At 51.8% G+C, this 19,617-nt stretch overlaps 1 protein-coding gene across 2 annotated transcripts in view; it reads right to left on the reverse strand.

The window, feature by feature from the left end:
• The window catches only part of LOC146833084 (complement C3-like), a 595,871-nt gene that overhangs the window by 85,601 nt on the left and 490,653 nt on the right, over positions 1 to 19,617 (reverse strand). For both annotated transcript variants that reach the window (XM_085600722.1, XM_085600721.1), the window contains 2 exons: positions 19,303 to 19,392; positions 18,969 to 19,055 (listed from right to left, as the gene is read on the reverse strand). In XM_085600722.1, the coding sequence (XP_085456848.1) occupies positions 18,969 to 19,055; positions 19,303 to 19,392 (177 nt within the window). The remainder of the gene's footprint in view (positions 1 to 18,968; positions 19,056 to 19,302; positions 19,393 to 19,617) is intronic.

Raw genomic sequence — 19,617 nt, forward strand, 5'->3', positions numbered from 1 at the left:
TGCACATGTGTGGATGTCTGTGAATCCTGTGATGCGTGTGCATGTTCACTTACACTGGCCCACAGCTAGTCTCATGCCATGTCATCGTGATCTTGCCCCCCTCCGTTAGTGGCTGTCCCTTGGTAGGAGTGTAACCTGACTGGCGTTCGTGTCCAGGAACTGTGGCACAGACCTGACTCACAACGTGGCATATGTGTATTGGCTGTGTAACATGTGCTCAGTGCATTGACGATGTTGTTGTACAGTGCTCACTCTTAGGTGTTCCTTCCATTTCACTGCAGGGCTCCGCCTCTCCCTCGACGTATGCCAGACATTGCTGCCCTGCATGAACGGGACTGTATACGCCGCTACAGATTCAGCCAACGGTTGATTGATGAGTTGACTGGCCGGCTGGAAGCACAACTCCTCCCGCGCCACAGGTATCCAAGTGCACTGACACCCAAGTTGAAGGTGATGGCAGCCCTACATTTCCTTGCCACGGGTACGTTCCAACATACCATTGCTGATGTCGGGGGCATGTCCCAGACGATGTTCAGCCGTGTTCTGCATGATTTCTTAGAGGCCATGTTGGTTCACCTGGATGAGTACATTAAATTCCCAAATCGTGAGCAGTTGACAGATGTCAAGCGTGAGTTCTATGCCCTGGGAGGGATGCCCCATGTCATTGGGTCCATAGATGGGACACATGTTGCGTTGGTACCACCACAGGCACAGGAGGTGGTGTATAGGAATCGCAAACATTATCACTCCATTAATGCCCTTGTGGTGTGTCTGTCCAACATGGTGATTTCACATGTCTGTGTTCGCTTTCCAGGATCAGCACACGATGCCTTCATCATGAGGCGTAGCAGGGTGCCAGAAATGATGCTGCAGCTGCGGAACGAGCGAGCATGTATTGTTGGTGGGTAGACTCTGGCAGTTCTGTGTTTGGCGTCATCTTCCAATCTCACTGCCTGTGCTGACACACTTCTGTCCATGATGTTTCCTTGTAGGGGACGCTGGCTATCCCAACATGCCATGGCTGATGACGCCTGTCCGCAACCCCAGCACGGCTGCCGAGCACCTCTACAACAACGCACATGGGCGGACCAGGAGAGTCATTGAGAGGACGTTTGGACTTCTGAAGAGCCGATTCCGGTGCCTCCACAAGACCGGCGGAGCACTCCCATATGCCCCGGTGAAGGTGTGCAAGATCATCATCGTCTGCTGCATGCTGCACAACATGGCAGTGGAGGAAGCTGTTCCACTCATACTGGATCAAGATGACCAGGACCATCCACCCGTGGAGGATGAAGGGCTTGGTGACGGGGCAAGTGATGTGGAGGAGGAGGAGGCTGTGGAGGACATGCGGAGTCGGCTCATACGCAACTTCTTTGCTTAGTGGTGAGTTCCAGTGTCTGAGTGTGCACGCATTGGGCCGTGTGTGGCATGTGTTGCAATGTGTGTGTCCATCTGCATGTCTGCCAAGTGAGTCAGTGGTGTGTATTGAAGTGTCACTCAAGTGATGGCGCAATGGAAGGATGTTGTCTGAGGGTCATCATTGTCACCTGTCATGTTAACAACATGATACGTGTTAAGTACATGCTTGCGGATGTGCTCCTTTGTGCTGAATCCTTGTGTGTCTCTCTTCCACAGGTCCATGTGCATGCTGTCTGCTGGTGGCATTGTTGTGCTCCTGCTACTCCTCATGAACACAGCGACATGTGCTGATTCAGCGTCACATGCACGGGCAAGTGTTGAAATCTCCTCAGGGTAAGGGATGCCTCACGTCGTTTTGGGTGTGTGAATTGTTTGTAGTCTGTGTGCACTTCTCCGGTTCATGTGTGTTCCATTTGCATACATGGTGATCCTACATGGGGAACATGACATGGGGCAGGCTTCACCTGGAGCCATGCTCAGACTTGGTGACTGTCATGTGGCAGGGGATTGGGGATTGTGATGAGGCCATCATTGTGTGTAACACTGGCCTCGGAAACATACAGGTTGCACCGGGTTGACATGGTGTGTGATTGCCCCATCAGGGCCTCAATGGTGTATAGCGGCCTCTCCGTGGCAGCAGGGGGTGTTTAGCTGTTATCCGTCACTTGTGTGCCAGGTCAATGGGATGCCAGCATCTGTGTTGCAATGGGGGGTGCCAGTGTTGCTCCCACATGTACATCCACATGACCTGTGTATGTGTTGACAGAGTATCATTGTCATTCCAACACACATGACTAATAAATTTGTCCCTCTGTCTCCAAGGTGCCTCTTCCCTGTCAATGGTGCCCTGTTGCCACTGTGCGTGCCGCAGGTCTGGCATAGTTTTCATAGGTGGTGCATATGTGTCTATGTGTAGAGTGACAAGATGCTAGGGGTTTGTCAGGGAGTGGGAACTGTATTATGCACAAGATGCACAGTTCCATCCACCTCAAGGCAAGAGAGACCATCCCCCAGGGAAACTACAACATCTGTGTAGAATCCTACCCTGCAGTCTACGGACATGTGCCTCACGACTCCCATGGTACTTGTCCATATCCGGAGTGCATCTGCACAGCTCTGCTACTGCGTCGGGCAACCAGGCCACATCAACGTCCTAACGGGATGGGGGGAATGTTTCACAGCCAGCTGCAGGATGACCTTCTAGATCCACGCCCACACTCATGATGCAGCCCACAACCCCAACACAACCATGTGGCACAGTGATCCTAAACTGCATTCTGGCATCTCCATGCATCCAACCTTGGCCTAGCCACCATTCTCAACATCCGCCTGACGCAAGCATGCTGCACATTGTAGGGACACATGTCTAGACATACCTGGGAGCGGCAAGCCAGGTCACTCCACATGATCCCTGACCTCTGCGCATGACTGTTGCTCCCCTGAATGTGTCTGTAGCCACAGTTGTGCGGGAACCACTCAGCTGGTTGGGCCCAGCACAGGTGAGTTTGGTACTCCATGTCTGTATCAGATGAGACATTGGGACCCATGTGTGTCCTGTGCAAGACTGCGACCCCACGGTTTGGATGGTTGGAGTTAATTCTGAGATCAGGCATGCTTTGACTGTACGACACACACATGTATTGTAATAATGTAGAATCACGGCATCATCTTGTAAGTGTGATTAATTTATTTGTGGTGGGGTACGGGTTTGTGGGGATGACAAGAGGTGCACAGCGGGAGTGTAGAATCCAAAGTTCACTGGGGGAGTTGGTATCCTTGTCGTAGCAAAATGTCAGAGTCCATGCCACAGTCTTCGTCAACATAGGTCAGACAGTGACCAGCAAGTCCATGTGGCAGACAATGTCATGTGCTGCTATTGGGCCAGAGGGCCAGGTGCCAGGCCAGGTGACCTGGGAGATGGTGATGTTCTGCTGACTCTCACAGTCTTTTTCGTGGACGACCCACCTTCCTGCGGGGACCCTCGGAAGCAGTCCGTGACGATGTCTGTGACGCTCCGTCGGATGAATCCTCCTCCTCCTGATCCCTCCCTGTGTCTGGTAATGGCCTTCGCCTGGTGCCACAGGGAGGGTTGCCCATGTTGTCGGCAATCCGACGGAGTACACCGGTCATTTGGGTTTGCACCGCCACGAGCTCAGCCTGTCTATCCTCCATCCTTCCTTGGTGTTGCAGTTGACAGGCATGTTGCTGGGACTGCAGGGTCTTCATCTCCTGGAGGGTCCCCTTGATGTCATTGAGGGTGGACGCAATCTGGTCCATGCCCCTGGTGTCACGCCGGTATGTATCCAGGATGTTGCTGACCTGGGACACTACCGGGTCCTGAGCTGCCTGGTCAGGTTCGCGCCTCCGCCGTCCTCCACTCCCGCCACCCCTGCCCACGTGCACCTGGCCTGCCGTTGTGGGTGCATCGGGTCTCCGGGACCCCTGAGGGATGGCATCTGCGTTGCCGCCTGCCTCCTCCTGGGTGCCCGGAGGACCGTGTCCCTCCTGGGCAGACTGGCTGGGTGGTCGTGTGCGGGCAGGGCTCCTGGACGTCTCCTGGGATGTGGCAGGAATGGGGGTGGTGGTTGGCACAGTTGTACCTGACGCAGGTGCTGCAGGTGGTTGGACACCAGAGGGGCCAGGTTGGTCTGGGTCATCCACGGAGTGGTGAGAGTCATCGCTGGCGGTGGGGTCATCATCCCGCGGAGCCTGGTCCTGTGTGACTTCCCCCCCAGTGTTGGGGGGTGTTCGTCGACGTTGACCTGTGTGTGAGAGAGACAATGTTGACAGTGTCACATGTGGCATCCATGTTGCATGCATTTCTGATTTGGCACTCTTCCTCTGGGTAGTTGGATCTGTCCTGCATTCCTCTCACAGTGCACTTGTGCATGGCTATGTCCCTTGGCCACAGCTGTCAGGGCTTTACGCATGTGTGAGACACAATCTTAGTTGATGCATCTATTTGGGTACACAGTCAGCAGTGTGGTGTGCGGGCGTAGCGAGCCATGCAGAGGCGCCTTACGTGTTGCACTGTACGTGGCCAAATGGTGTTTTGGCAAGGCAATTTGATGTTGCAGGTAGGGGACTGAAGCATTTGTGACAGGGTTCTTACCGACACGGTGGGTGGGTATACTGGGTGTGTGGTTAGGTCTGTGCCTGCAGCACGGATGGACTCGTGCACAGATTGACACATGGACCGGTCTTCATCTACGGAAGGGGGGGTTGAGGCACTGCCAGACCTGGTCTGCATGCACACAGTCCACCGGCTGACGAGTGGACATGGCCACACCACCCAAGGGTGATTTAGTCTCCCTGTGTCTCCCTTCCTCCCTCCCTCTGTCACCCTCCTCCCTCCCTCTGTCGGTCTCCCTCTGTCACCCTACTCCCTCCCTCTGTCTGTCTCCCTGTGTCCCCCCTCTGTCTCCTTCCCTCTCATTCCCCCTCTCCCTCCCTCTCTTTGTCACTCTCTGTCACCTCAGGCCAGCTTCCTGGGCACACACAGTTAGCCGGTCTTTGAATGGCCATTGGCTTGTTCATGTGAGTTAGTCCCTGTTCTCCGGGCACCCATTGGGCAGTGTGTCTGAGTGTAGGCTGCTGCTGTGGCGGTGTGTGCTGAGACTCTATCAGAGCGATGCATCTTCATTGTCTGCTGTTATGTGCAAATTGTGCCTTCAGACCCATGGCATCCTGCATGGCAGCCATCATTTGCAGGCAAGACAGTACTGTGTGGGTACACACAGTTTGTATGGCTGTGCCCTGGGCCATATGGGCTGAGGGCATTGTTGTGTGCTTGTGAGTTGCTCAATGTTAGTTTTGCTGCCCCCACTCCCAGCATCGACCACATCCTGTGTTGTGTTGGTGTATTGTGTGGCCTGTGACTTGGCATGGCCCTGATTGATGCATGGGGCATGGAGGTGCCAGTGGCATGTGTGTGTTTGTGGAGTGTTGTTGTGTCCGGTGGTGGCTTGGGGGGGGTGGCATGCATGATTGATTGTGTATGGCATCCCCCCCATGTGAGGTGAGTTGTTTGTGTACTCACCAGGGTCTGGGAGTCCTGGCAGTCCGTGTAGTCCCTCCACCGCCAGCGTGGACATCACCTTCTCCTCCCAGGGATGGTATTGTACCGGTCTGGGGGGCGGCCCTCCTCCAGTGATGTTCCCCTGGTTGTGATTGTCAGTCATCTTCCTCTTGACCGTCCTCCGCAGATCGTACCACCTGGATTGGCACTCGTGCCTGGTCCTTCTGGTTGTCCCAACAGCATTCACAGAATCGACGATCCTCTGCCACATGGCGGTTTTTTCGGATATGCTGGTCTGTCTGACCAATGTCCCAAAGAGCTGTGGCTCGACTCTGAGGATTTCGTCGACAAGGATCTCCAGCTCCTCCTTTGTGAACTTTGGATTCTTGGTGGTGGACATGGCGTGGGGTGTGGTTGTGGGGGTGTGGGTGTGGATGGCTGTGGGTGTGTGGGTGTGGTAGTGGAGGTGTGTGTGTGAATGTGATGAGGGGGTGTTTGTGTAGGTGGTTGTGTGAAGGTATGCAAGTGTGAGGTTCAAGTATGGTGGTGTGGGTCGTCTGTGGGCTCTGGCAGCAGTGGGTCTGTTGCAAAGGCTCATGGTTTGTGTGTGTGGTCCATTTTTATTGGTCCATTTGTGGGTGTGGCTGTGTTTGAAATTTGTGTGGGTGTGTTATGAGGAGTGATTGAGTTTTGGGCCTCTGTTTGGCAGTTTGGCAGTTGCAGGTGAGTGTATGTGATGTTTGTGGGGTTGTTGGGCCTGTTTGGTGGTGTGGGGAAACTCTACTTGACTCTCCTTGTGTAAATATGGTTTGTCCGGGTTCAGTACGTGTTTTTTTGGCGTCAGTACGGTCCGTACATGCACTGGTGGGGGTGCGGTCCGTACATTCCCTGGTGGGGTGGTGGTTCGGTGCGTACATACACGGCTGGGGTGGGGGTTTGGTGCGTACATACACGGCTGGTGGTTCGGTGCGTACATACACGGCTGGGGGGGGTTCGGGGGCGTACATACACGGCTGGTGGTTCGGTGCGTACATACACGGCTGGGGGGGGTTCGGGGGCGTACATACACGGCTGGTGGTTCGGTGCGTACATACACGGCTGGTGGTTCGGTGCGTACATACACGGCTGGGGGGGGGTTCGGGGGCGTACATACACGGGTGGGTGTTTGGTGCGTACATACACGGCTGGTGGTTCGGTGCGTACATACACGGCTGGGGGGGGGTTCGGGGGCGTACATACACGGGTGGGTGTTTGGTGCGTACATACACGGCTGGTGGTTCGGTGCGTACATACACGGCTGGGGGGGGGTTCGGGGGCGTACATACACGGGTGGGTGTTTGGTGCGTACATACACGGCTGGTGGTTCGGTGCGTACATACACGGCTGGGGGGGGGTTCGGGGGCGTACATACACGGCTGGTGGTTCGGTGCGTACATACACGGCTGGGGGGGGGGTTCGGGGGCGTACATACATGGGTGGGTGTTTGGTGCGTACATACACGGCTGGGGGGGGGTTCGGGGGCGTACATACACGGCTGGTGGTTCGGTGCGTACATACACGGCTGGGGGGGGTTCGGGGGCGTACATACACGGGTGGGTGTTTGGTGCGTACATACACGGCTGGTGGTTCGGTGCGTACATACACGGCTGGGGTGGGGGTTTGGTGCGTACATACACGGCTGGTGGTTCGGTGCGTACATACACGGCTGGGGGGGGTTCGGGGGCGTACATACACGGCTGGTGGTTCGGTGCGTACATACACGGCTGGGGGGGGGTTCGGGGGCGTACATACACGGGTGGGTGTTTGGTGCGTACATACACGGCTGGTGGTTCGGTGCGTACATACACGGCTGGGGGGGGGTTCGGGGGCGTACATACACGGCTGGTGGTTCGGTGCGTACATACACGGCTGGGGGGGGGGTTCGGGGGCGTACATACATGGGTGGGTGTTTGGTGCGTACATACACGGCTGGTGGTTCGGTGCGTACATACACGGCTGGGGTGGGGGTTTGGTGCGTACATACACGGCTGGTGGTTCGGTGCGTACATACACGGCTGGGGGGGGTTCGGGGGCGTACATACACGGCTGGTGGTTCGGTGCGTACATACACGGCTGGTGGTTCGGTGCGTACATACACGGCTGGGGGGGGGTTCGGGGGCGTACATACACGGGTGGGTGTTTGGTGCGTACATACACGGCTGGTGGTTCGGTGCGTACATACACGGCTGGGGGGGGGTTCGGGGGCGTACATACACGGGTGGGTGTTTGGTGCGTACATACACGGCTGGTGGTTCGGTGCGTACATACACGGCTGGGGGGGGGTTCGGGGGCGTACATACACGGCTGGTGGTTCGGTGCGTACATACACGGCTGGGGGGGGGGTTCGGGGGCGTACATACATGGGTGGGTGTTTGGTGCGTACATACACGGCTGGTGGTTCGGTGCGTACATACACGGCTGGGGTGGGGGTTTGGTGCGTACATACACGGCTGGTGGTTCGGTGCGTACATACACGGCTGGGGGGGGGTTCGGGGGCGTACATACACGGCTGGTGGTTCGGTGCGTACATACACGGCTGGGGGGGGGTTCGGGGGCGTACATACACGGGTGGGTGTTTGGTGCGTACATACACGGCTGGTGGTTCGGTGCGTACATACACGGCTGGGGGGGGTTCGGGGGCGTACATACACGGGTGGGTGTTTGGTGCGTACATACACGGCTGGTGGTTCGGTCCGTACATACACGGCTGGGGGGGGTTCGGGGGCGTACATACACGGCTGGTGGTTCGGTGCGTACATACAGGGCTGGGGGGGGGGTTTGGTGCGTACATACACGGCTGGTGGTTCGGTGCGTACATACACGGGTGGGGGTTCGGGGCGTACATACGCGGGCGGGGGGTGGTGGGGTGTTCGGCGCGTATGCGGGCACATGTCTCCATGGTTGCTATGGGAGTTCGGTTCGGACGGTGTTTTTTGCGTACGGTTGTGAAATGGGGAGGACGGGAGGGATCGTACTTGCGCAGTCGGACTTTATTTTTCCGCACGGTGGGTTTCTCGCCCGGGGACGTGTCGGTGACTTTTCCCGACCCGAGGACGTGTGGGGAAATCTTCCCAATGCGATTCGTATGGACTTTTTTCCGTTCGAATCGTACTTGGCAGTTTGTACGCTACTTTGACGATTCGGACGGAAAAAAATCCGGATACGAGTCGGACGGGGAATTTTTTTACCGGATCGGAATTGGCACCCTAGTGTGTGAAGAACCCTCTAAGCTACAGAGTCTAGTTGAGGGAAAAAGAATGTCGTTCAACTGCTTGATTAAGGTGGAAAAAAGAGACCACCTTCAGAAGAAATTTTGGGTCAGTTCTGAGGAGAACCTTATCATAATGGGCCTGGATAAAAGGCTCTGACAAAGTGAGGACTTGCATCTCACTTATGTGCCTTAGTGAGGTGATGGCTATAAGGAAGGCCACTTTCCTGGAAAGTAATTGCAAACAGGAATGTCATGGGTTAAATGGTGACCATGAGTCTAGTGAGTCTAGGGAGTACTGTGTTAAGGCTCCATAGAAGGGGGGATACCACACTAGGTTCCTCTATTCAGATATGCAAGATATCCATAATAGAGGAAAACATTATACACATACATTAAATACATATACATACATGTTTTAAACACATTTAATAAAAGTAACATTAAAACCAAACCATTTCAACATTAGTTACCACAGTGCAATCCAAGCATTAGTAAAATCATTCTTTTAAGGCCTTCCATTAAAACTTTAAGGACGATGATTTAGAAAAGAGAAGGATGTTCTCTATTTTGCATGCATGCATCAGTTGCTGCAAGATATAGGTGTTTGGAAGTACATGCTAAACCTGCTTTCTGTAGGTGAAGCATTTAACAAATGTTGTCTTAGTTCACAGGCTTAAGAGTGTTTAAATTCATGGAGTTACAATAGTGGAAAAACATTTTCCACTTTGTCATGTGGCAGGCTCTAGTAGTAGGTCTGCACGCTTCCTTAAGAACACCCATACATTCTTGCGGAAGATTTATGTAACCAGATTCTAAGACCTCAGATACCAGATTGCTAGAATGAGCTTCCTGGGGTCTGTATGTATGATCTTGCCTTTTTCCTGAGTGAGAATGTCCAACCTGTTGGGGAGCCTCTTGTGAGGAGTGACAGATATCACAAGTAGGGCTGTGAATCATAGATGTCTGGCTCACGTTGAGGGCGAAAGACATTTGCCAGAGCTTCCTGACCATGTGTGGAAAGAGCAGGAGAGTAGAAAAGCTTAGGCAAATATCCCTGACCAGTTCATCCATAGGGCATTGCCCAAGGACTGTGGGTGTGGGAACCTGAAGGCAAAGATTTGGTGTTTTGCGTTTTCTTGAGTGGCGAAGAGCTCTATTTGCAGAAACCCCAACCTCTGAAAATAAGTGAATTGAATTTGTTGATGGAGTTCCCACTCTTGGACTTGTTGATACTGCATCCCTGTTTTTGTAGGTAATACATGGAGGGCATGTTGGTGGTTTTAATCAATACCACCTTGCCCTTAATGTTCTGAAAGAATGCTTTGAAGGTTAGTTGGATAGCTTGAGGTAGGTTATGTGAAAACTCTGTTGCTGAGGAGACGAGAAACCCTGAACTGACATGGTGCGTAGATGCACCCCCTACCCACAGAGAAAGGTGTCCTTTGTGATGTTCACTTGCAGAATGGGGTAATACCAACAAGGAAAACCCCACTGCCTAACAACTATAATTAAAGTGCTAATCATCACTGATATATGCAGGAACCTGTCCCCCACGGAACGGAACACAGGAGTATGAAATCAATTACATCAAATGTATTATATTAAATCACAACAAGCATGAATATATCGATATTGATAAATAATAACAAATGCACAAATTACCCAGGCGCAACTAACACACAACTGCACACCCATTCAATCAAACCAATACATACTCATACATTCACATATATCCTAAAAAACATACAAATCCAACAAACTCTCAAAAAGAACATTCTAATAATGGCCCCCCACAGATATCCAGTTAATAGAAATAGTGATATCAACACAGTGTCATTTCATCAGTTGAACACAACAGTTTGTACCATTAATTTATACAGAATTATTGTTTTATTGTCATGAATGAACAAACTCAGGAGGAGGCAAGAGAAATCCAGGACTCCTGCGCCGACACGCGTTTCGTCGTGTGACCCCGATGATGGGTCTCTCCTTCTTCAGGGAGCAGTAACTTAGGAAGACAGAGGAGGAAGCGCCTGGACTGAACAAGCAAGGATCACATCCACGTCAGAGGAAAACAATGATGAAAGTCCAGATAGAAGCCAGGAGGACTGATATTGGCTAAAAACGGGACAGAAGGCATGTCCCAACACTTTAACAAATGAATCAGGAAGGATGGAGGTCTCCGGCCAGCAGGGGTTGAATGAGGTGGGGAACCAGGGCCTGGGCTGGTGCCCACCCGAGGGCCGGATATGTAGTGGATACTCCTATTAAGATGCTTCACCATAGGGAGAGCCAGAAAAGTGTGCCATGCGCATGGGCCACATCCTTCTAGTCCGGGAGATACGTGGTCGATGGGTCAGAATAGCATTCTCTTTAACAAAGAAGCCTGTAAAGGGCCAGTCTTGCAGTAGATTGCTGCTGTTCCACTACTGCAGAGAGAGATGAGGACTGGCCTTTCTCAACACTAGTTCAGATAGATGAACTTTCACCTCTGACTACTGTGTCAAAAGACACTGTTGTAGGGAATGCATGTGTAATCTTATATGGTGAACTATAGTTGTGCAGGAATCTATCATTCCTAGAAGGCACATCAATCAATCAGGGGATTTGTAAAGCGTGCTACATACCCATGAGGGTCTCAAGGCGCTGAGGGGGGAGGGGGGGGGGGTGCGCCACTAATGCTCAAAGAGCCAGGTCTTGAGGCGTTTTCTGAAGGCGAGTAGGTCTTCAGTCTGACGTAGGTGGGTAGGTAGGGTGTTCCAGGTCTTGGCGGCGAGGTAGGAGAAGGATCTGCCGCCGGAGGTGGTTCGTTGGATGCGGGGGACGATGGCGAGTGCGAGGCTGGCAGAGCGGAGCTGGCGGGTGGGGGTGTGGAAGCTGAGTCGGTTGTTCAGGTAGGCTGGTCCGGCGTTGTGGAGTGCTTTGTGTGCGTGGGTGAGGAGTTTGAAGGTGATCCTCTTTTTGACGGGGAGCCAGTGTAGGTCTCGCAGGTGGGGGGTGATGTGGCAGTGGCGGGGTACGTTGACGATCAGTCGGGCGGAGGCATTTTGGATGCGCTGGAGTCGTCGTAGGTGTTTGGCGGGGATTCCGGCGTAGAGTGCATTGCTGTAGTCTAATCTGCTGCTGACGAGGGCTTGTGTTACCGTTCTTCTTGTTTCGGCTGGGATCCATTTGTAGATTCTGCGAAGTGTGCGGAGGGTGTTGTAGCAGGAGGAGGAGACCGCGTTTACCTGTTTGGACATGGAGAGGGTGGAGTCGAGGATGAACCCTAGGTTGCGTACGTGGTCGGTCGGTGTCGGTGCTGTCCCCAGACACCAGGAGGCATCCCAGGCTGAGGGGGTGGGTCCGAGGATGAGGACCTCCGTCTTGTCCGAGTTCAGTTTCAGACGGCTGATCCCCATCCAGTCGGCGATGGCCTTCATTCCGTCGTGGATGTTGGGTTTGGCGGTGCGTGGGTCCTTGGTGAGGGAGAGGATGAGTTGATTGTCGTCGGCGTAGAAGAGGATGTTGAGGTTGTGGTGGCGGGCCACTTGTGCGAGGGGGGCCATGTAGATGTTGAATAGCGTCGGGCTGAGGGAGGAGCCCTGGGGGACGCCGCAGATGATGTCGGTGGCTTCGGATCGGTACGGCGGGAGGCGGATGCTCTGGGATCTGCCGGAGAGGAAGGATGTGGTCCAGTCGAGGGCCTTCTCTTGGATACCGGCTTCATGGAGGCGAGTCTTTAGTGTGCGGTGGCTGACCGTGTCGAAGGTGGCCGATAGGTCCAGGAGGATGAGGGCTGATGTTTCGCCGTTGTCTAATTGGCACCTGATGTCGTCTGTGGCGGCGATGAGGGCTGTCTCGGTGCTGTGGTTTCGTCTGAATCCGGATTGGGACGGGTCCAGGAGGTTGTTGTCTTTCAGGTGGCGGGTCAGTTGCATGTTGGCGATTTTCTCGATGACCTTCACCGGGAACGGGAGCAGGGAGATGGGCCGGAAGTTCTTGAGGTCCTTGGGGTCCGCCTTGGGCTTCTTGAGGAGGGCGTTGATTTCGGCGTGCTTCCAGCTGTCCGGGAATGTCGCAGTTTCGAAGGAGATGTTGATGACCTTCCATAGTTGGGGTGCGATGGCTGAGCCTGCCTTGTTGAATATGTGGTGTGGGCACGGGTCTGTCGGTGATCCTGAGTGGATGGAGTTCATGACCTTGCGCGTCTCGTCGTCGCAGACGTTGGACCAGGAGGTCAGGTGGTTGGCGCTGATGGTGTTCGCAGGAGGGGTGAGGTCTGGTGTCTGGTGATGACTGTTCTGACTGAAAGAAGATAATCTGGCTGAAAAAGAGGCAGTAGCTGCTGGAAGGCTAGGACTCTCTGAGGGTTGGGATAAGCCTTAGGGGCCGATTCCGATCCGGGTCGGAAAGCACTCCGGCCGGATCGCGTTCGGTGCCCTTCCGACCCGGATTGGAATCGGGCCCCTAAGTGTAGGGCTTTCACTTGCAATTGCTTTCAGTCCGGCGTTCTTACTTAGCCATCCCAAGTTTTCCCCCTTCTACAGTTCCTCTGGAGGGACCAACTCTACAAGTACATGACGCTTACCTTTGACGTTGTTAACTTTGCATTGACTCGTTGATGTTTTTGCCAAACTGATAAAGCCTGTCAAAGGGATATGCACTATAATCTATTTCGATGACATGATTCTCTTATTGCAGAGCCGAAGGGATCTTCAGATCCATCTTCAGTGGGTGATCTCTCTCTTCCAAAGTTTCGGATATGTCAACAACACAAAGAAGGTGGACCTAATTCCCAGCTTCCCAATCTAGTGTTTGCGGTTTTGCACTGATTCAGTGACGCAGGGGCATATTTACAAGGGCTTTATCTCCACTTTTTTGGCTTAAAAGGCCAAAAAGTGGAGATAAAACTATCGCCCTATTTACAAGAGGGTGCTAACATGCCTAATCGCATGTTAGCACCCTTTTTCCCAACGCCTCCATTTGCATCTCTAATGAGATGCAAAGTGGGCGTCACTGGGCATACCCCGGATGGACTACCTTGCAAATATCGCTGATTTTCACATCGCAATATTTACAAGGCTGCCCCAGCATTTAACTCCAAAACGGCGATAACCTCGCTATCTCTGGAATTTTTATTGCCCTGTAGAAATGAGTTGTTAATAACGCGCTACCAGGGCGATAAATTCCAGAGATAGCCTGCGATAACAAAATTATCGCTAAGCGCGGCCAGCGATAATTATCGCTGGCCGTTGATAATATGCCTCAGAGAAACTACAATTACCACCTCGGAAGATAAAGAAGAAACTCAACATTTCCTTCTACAGGCCTAGGTTTGCTGACATGGGTCATGGGTTTGTTGGCCTCATCAATTCAGGTGATCTTCCCTGGGCTCTCCAATACAGAGCCCTGCAGATTTTAAGATCTTGTATTTTTCGCAGAGGGATCTCTTATTCAGATCTGATACCCTTATTGAAGGAGTGCAAAGTGGAGATTCAATGGTGGTTGGACAACACAGAATCCTTGAGTAGCAGACATGATTATAGAGACGGATGCCAGGAGATGGGGCAGGGGATCCATGTCCAGTAATCTCTCAGTGGGCAGCAGGTGGTCAATTGCTAATCTTTTGTCACATATAAACTGTCTGGAATTGATGGCAGTCTCTTTTGCAATAAGATCTCTGTCAGCACACAAGACAAATTGTTCCCTCCTGAAGATGGACAACTTCCCAGTGGTTCAACATTACATGCTTCGAGATATAAGTGGAAACTGCAAAGGATTTCTAGCAATACAGCCTCGAGCACTTGCATTCTTTGATGGCGGGGTACCTTATGAGGCAGGCCAAAGTAGTAGCAGTTTGGAATTTGTGCTACTTGAAGGACCTCAGAGATTCGAGGTTGCACCTGGACATTCTCTAAGCACTGATGGAACTGTAGGGTCCTTGGATGAAAGACGTCTTTGCCGCGCACTGGAATTTTCAACTTCCAGTTTTCTTGAACTTGATTCAGGGCCCGCGGGCAAGGGTTACATATACCTTCCAGCAGGACTGGATTGGGGCTCAGCAGTATGCTTTTCTTTCATTACTCTTGATTAATAGGGTAGTAGCTCAGATCAGGAGGCAACCGGTGGACCTACTGCTATTGACACCAATTTGAAGGGCTCAGGCTTGATCCACAATGCTTTGTCTTTGGCTCACCTGGTTCTGATTCTCATGTTTCTGTTGATTCTGACCAACCCAGTGAGCTAACAGCATTCACTGGTGGAAAAAGATCTTCTTTTCCTCATGGCTTGCAAAGTTTTTGTGGCTACTGACAAATGCTTGGCCGTTTAGAGAAAGCGATCTCCCTTACCAGACAAAATTGGCTCACAAAAGGTACTTTTTGGTTTGGTGGAAATTGGTTTGTTGGTGGGCCGAACAGACTTTGGATGCTGTTGAGACTGATGTACTCCACAAATTTATATTGCAATTGGTTGGTGACAGCCTTTTGCACTGGATTGGGAACATGTATAGGTCAGCCATTCCAGCAGGTTTTCTCAGGGTTGGCAGGCACATTGGGGAGCATCCTTTACTTTGCACACTCCTCAAAGACATTAGGAATTCTCACACACTGGATCCCAAGTATTCTAATTTGTGGAATGCTAATGTAGTTCCGTGTTTCTTATAGAAATGGCCAGAGAACTGAGCCCGCAAGTAACTTTCAGCTTAGTTGAGCATTTTGCTCTGTTTGCAATCTTATTGGAGAGTTTGGATGTCCAAGCTCTAGATTTCGCAGGGGGAAGTTTTTCTCTTTAGGTGTTTCAATCACTATCTCTGGGACAATGAAGAGTAATACTTGATGTAATTCATACCCCAATCTCCCAGGTTATGTGTGGCAGAATGTATTAGGGTCTACGAAGATTGTGCCAGTGAATTTCGAGCTAACCATTACACTCAGGGACCGATTCCGAACTGGGTCGGAAGGGCACCGAACGCCATCCGGACGGAAAAACTATGCGCCGTACGCGTGTTTTCCGCCCAACAGCTGTATGAGCGAGCAAGTACGATGCAAGCTATATGAAATTCACCGACCGACTCGTTTCTGGGTCCGAACCACTCCGTACATCTCGGTCGTAAGCTAACCGTGGCTTGCAATGGATGCAATTCACGACCGAGCCAGTACGATGCACACGTCGGACAACCTGTGCGAGGCGGAGTGTCCGGCTCGCAAATCGTCCGGGTGGTTGCCTTTGGGGGTCCGCGTCGGACCCCCTGTCACCCGCAGCCCAACGACTCGGACACAGGGGGAGACCCATGGGTCTCCCCAACACAGGCATGTACGGTGTGGATGGCACCGACGCGTACCCACTGTAGGGGGCGCACTTGTCCGCGACGTACCCATTCAGTCAATGGGAGCCCATGTACGCGTCGTACGACCGGCTCCCATTGACTTCTATGGGAGTCCGACCGAACCGAGTCCGACAGCATACAGCCGCATCGTACTCTCTCGGTCGGACTGCAGGCCTCCGGCTCGGTCGGAAAACACTCCGGATCCAGCTCGGTCGGAGTGCTTTCCGACCCGGATCGGAATCGGCCCCTCAATGTTTCATTGCACTTTGGAAACTTGTCGATCTGGTGACATCACCCACGCTATCAAGTGGGTAAGATGCATCTTAGAACAAGCAGAATTGACCTAGTTTGTTTGTGCTTATTTAGTGAGAGGGGCATTGATTTCAAAGTCATTTTTGATCTGCACTAGATTCAAAGATATTACGAGGCAGATTGCCTCTCAAGAGTTACAAGTTTGCCTTGGTTGCAGAAAAGGACCAGAAGCACGTATAAGGTTTAGCAAAGGAGAAAGAACTTAGAAAAGGCAAGTTGCCTTTCTGTTAGAGGTCTCAACAACACAAAAGTCCAGCAGTTGCAGCAAAGAAAGAGGCAGTCAAGATATGGTCAGCTATGTGGAGACATCATTGGCTGGTATGAGAACATGTTTTGTGGTCTTTTTACTGAGACTTATGGGTTTTGTAGTTTTTCTCGTTTTTGCGTCTTGGCTTCTATTGAAGGTCAATAAAGGAAGAGAAGCATAATTCTCACCTCCGTATCCTTAATAGAATTGGAAATTCTTATTTGCAAAAGCTAGAATGATTTTTTCAAGGGAATCAACAAGCAGGACGGTTAAGCGGCCTTGTGTCTGTGACCAGTGTGTGCGCATATTTGTCATTGTTGAAGTTCGCAGAGGGTCCTGAACCTTCAGTAAGCTGCCAGTGACTGACATGAGGTGGTTACTTCAAGCAAGGCCACCGGGTCGTTCAGTGACCATTTGACATGACAGGCGTGAGATGGGTCATGTGACATGACAGGCATGAGATGGGTCATTTAGGTATAAGCCTAGATATTTCGAAGCACCTGCAAATCTTGCCTCTCATGTGTGCCTATCCATGGCTGGAGGATGAGCGTCTAACTTAGTGCTCATTGTCCATGTGACTAGTTTGTGAAGCTGGACATGATCCGGATGCAGAACATCATTAGACAGGAACTTGTTTCTACCTGAGACACATGATTGAGAGCCAAAATGAACCCAACCAGACAAAGTCCTTCAACATGCTAGTGAGAGGGCCTCAGGCAATTATTTCAACCTCACACAGTAGTCGTAATACCCCTATGCAGCCCGGGCTGCCCTTTCCCTGATGACATGGCTACAACACACCAAGGAAGGAGCAGCCCTAAATTCTTACAGAGGAGGACCAACCGCATTCATCACTTTAAAAAGGTGGCCTTCCACGCTTCCCCTCTCACGTCTCTCCTCTGCTAATTTTAGTTCTTTTTTGCGGTGTTTATTCCCTAATTTTCCTTTCTGCAAATGGTCATCTTTGAGGCAAATACGCATGCATTCCCCTACTATTACAATTTTTACAGTTTTAACTTTGACTTTTGCGTTCATTTTATACAATGACACCCGGGATTTTTCACTGCAATGCAATGCAACAACGTATTATCATTTGAGATGTTTAAAACCACACACTTTTACTGGATAGCCTTGTGCGTTTGTCATTGTTTTCAGATCTTTTTAATTGTATCCTGTTGTCTTCTAACATCATCTCCTCTTCACCTACCAATTTCTGATCCCTCTTCACACTCGTCTCTCACACCTTCCCACTGGTCCAGTCTTGACCTCATGCACCACCCTCCTCAAATGTCCTTAATATGAAACTCCTTCCCTCCCTCATCCATTCACATTTGCAAACAGATCTACCCACTCATAAAAATGTAAAGCTCAATCAATCATTGCGGGGTTTGTGAAGCGTGCTACTCACCTGTGAGGGTCTCAAAGCCCTGGGGGGGGGAGGGTGAGGAGGGGGCGTGCAGCTCTGTCTCATCCAAGGAGCTAGGTCTTGAGGCTCTTCCTGAATGCTTGCAGAGTGGGGGATCTCCCCTCTAAGAGGTCCATTAGGATAGCGGGCGGATCGCCACTGCCAGTATGGTGGTGGCGATCCGCCCGCCAAAAACCACCGCCCGTATAGAAATTTCCCCCCGCCACATTACCATGGCCGGGGGGACCCCGGCGGACGGAAAGACCATCCGCCGGTAGGCAATCTGCCCAATTGTCTACCGGGGCGGAAAAGCAGTTAATATGTTGGCGGTGTCTGGTAGACACCGCCATCCATATTATGATGCATGCGGGGTGTTGCCTTTCCGTGGTAACGCCGCCACGGAAAGGCAGGCAGTTCTTGCCATTAGGGGCCCGCAGCGGGCCCCCATGGATTCTGGGGTGTGGGGGGTGCACATGGGGGTACTTATGGTACCGCCCTGCAGTTCCATGCACAACATGGCAGGCACCGGGCGGTGCTTGCCACGTTGTGCATGGAACTGCATGACATGCCTTCTTGGCATTGCGGCGGGCGGTGCTAAGAGCACTGCCCGCCGCAATGTCAAGAATGCAGGATGCGTCCGCCACTGTGGCGGGCGCATCCTAATGTCACCCACAGGACCCCCGCACCTATGGCGCTCAGTCCCATTCTACGAAAGTATGGCGGACGGACAAAGTCCGCCCGTCACCCTAATGATGCCCTTAGTTCCTATGTCATGTGTGCAAATCATAGCTAGCAGTGTTTCAGCCCACCATCCCTACATCTTATTCTACTTGCCAGCCTTCCTAATCACACCAACTCCATTAACCCCGAGTTCTACTTTGAGGCACACACCCTCATTGCAAGGACACCCCTTACCTCATCTATCACATCAGCTACATGTACCCAGAAATGAAGAGCAGTTCTAAACGTAGAATGGGCGCGTTATGCATTAAAAAAAGGTATATTCACCATAATCGACCCCAGCCTCGCAGGCAGCTTCGAGGCGTGCTTTGTAGTCCATGGGTAGTTTGTACTTGTTCGTCAGGCTGCACTTCTCTGTGAGATGGAGAAAATATGTTACCAATGACCTTTGATAAGCACCACAGTGAAAGGTAAAGTTTCTGAGTGAACAACCTCCCTGTACCCAAGCTGTCCAGAAGCCCCTTTTATTTCACCCCTAACATCACAAGCTGTTTCAATCCCATACCCAGGCCGTTTAACTGAGCTACAGCGCCAGGAAATCATTTTTTGTCAGGTATAAAAACTATATAATTCTGTAACGTAACCAGTGAACTTCTCTTACCTGCAACACACCTGCAGGCATCCTCCTTGCAAATAGTCCTCAGGAGCCCGCTTTCTTTCGATGGGTGGTAGAATTTGGTACACCGGTTTTCTGGAAAGAACAAAAAATGGGAGATAGTTGATAAAGCATCTTCTATGAGGCAACTTCGCCACGGAATGCGGATAACAGAAGCAACTATTTAGGTTTAAAAATCAAGAAGATCCCCTTTGCGGAGGACGCCACCTATCATGTGGATGGAGAGTCCTTCTAGAGATGTGATATTATTTTGTGTTTATTTGTGACTCCCATGGCTTACTTTGTTCTTGTTTTGCGTAT

The sequence above is a fragment of the Triturus cristatus genome, chromosome 4_2, assembly GCF_964204655.1.
Source record: "Triturus cristatus chromosome 4_2, aTriCri1.1, whole genome shotgun sequence".
In the NCBI taxonomy this organism is placed as follows: domain Eukaryota; kingdom Metazoa; phylum Chordata; class Amphibia; order Caudata; family Salamandridae; genus Triturus; species Triturus cristatus.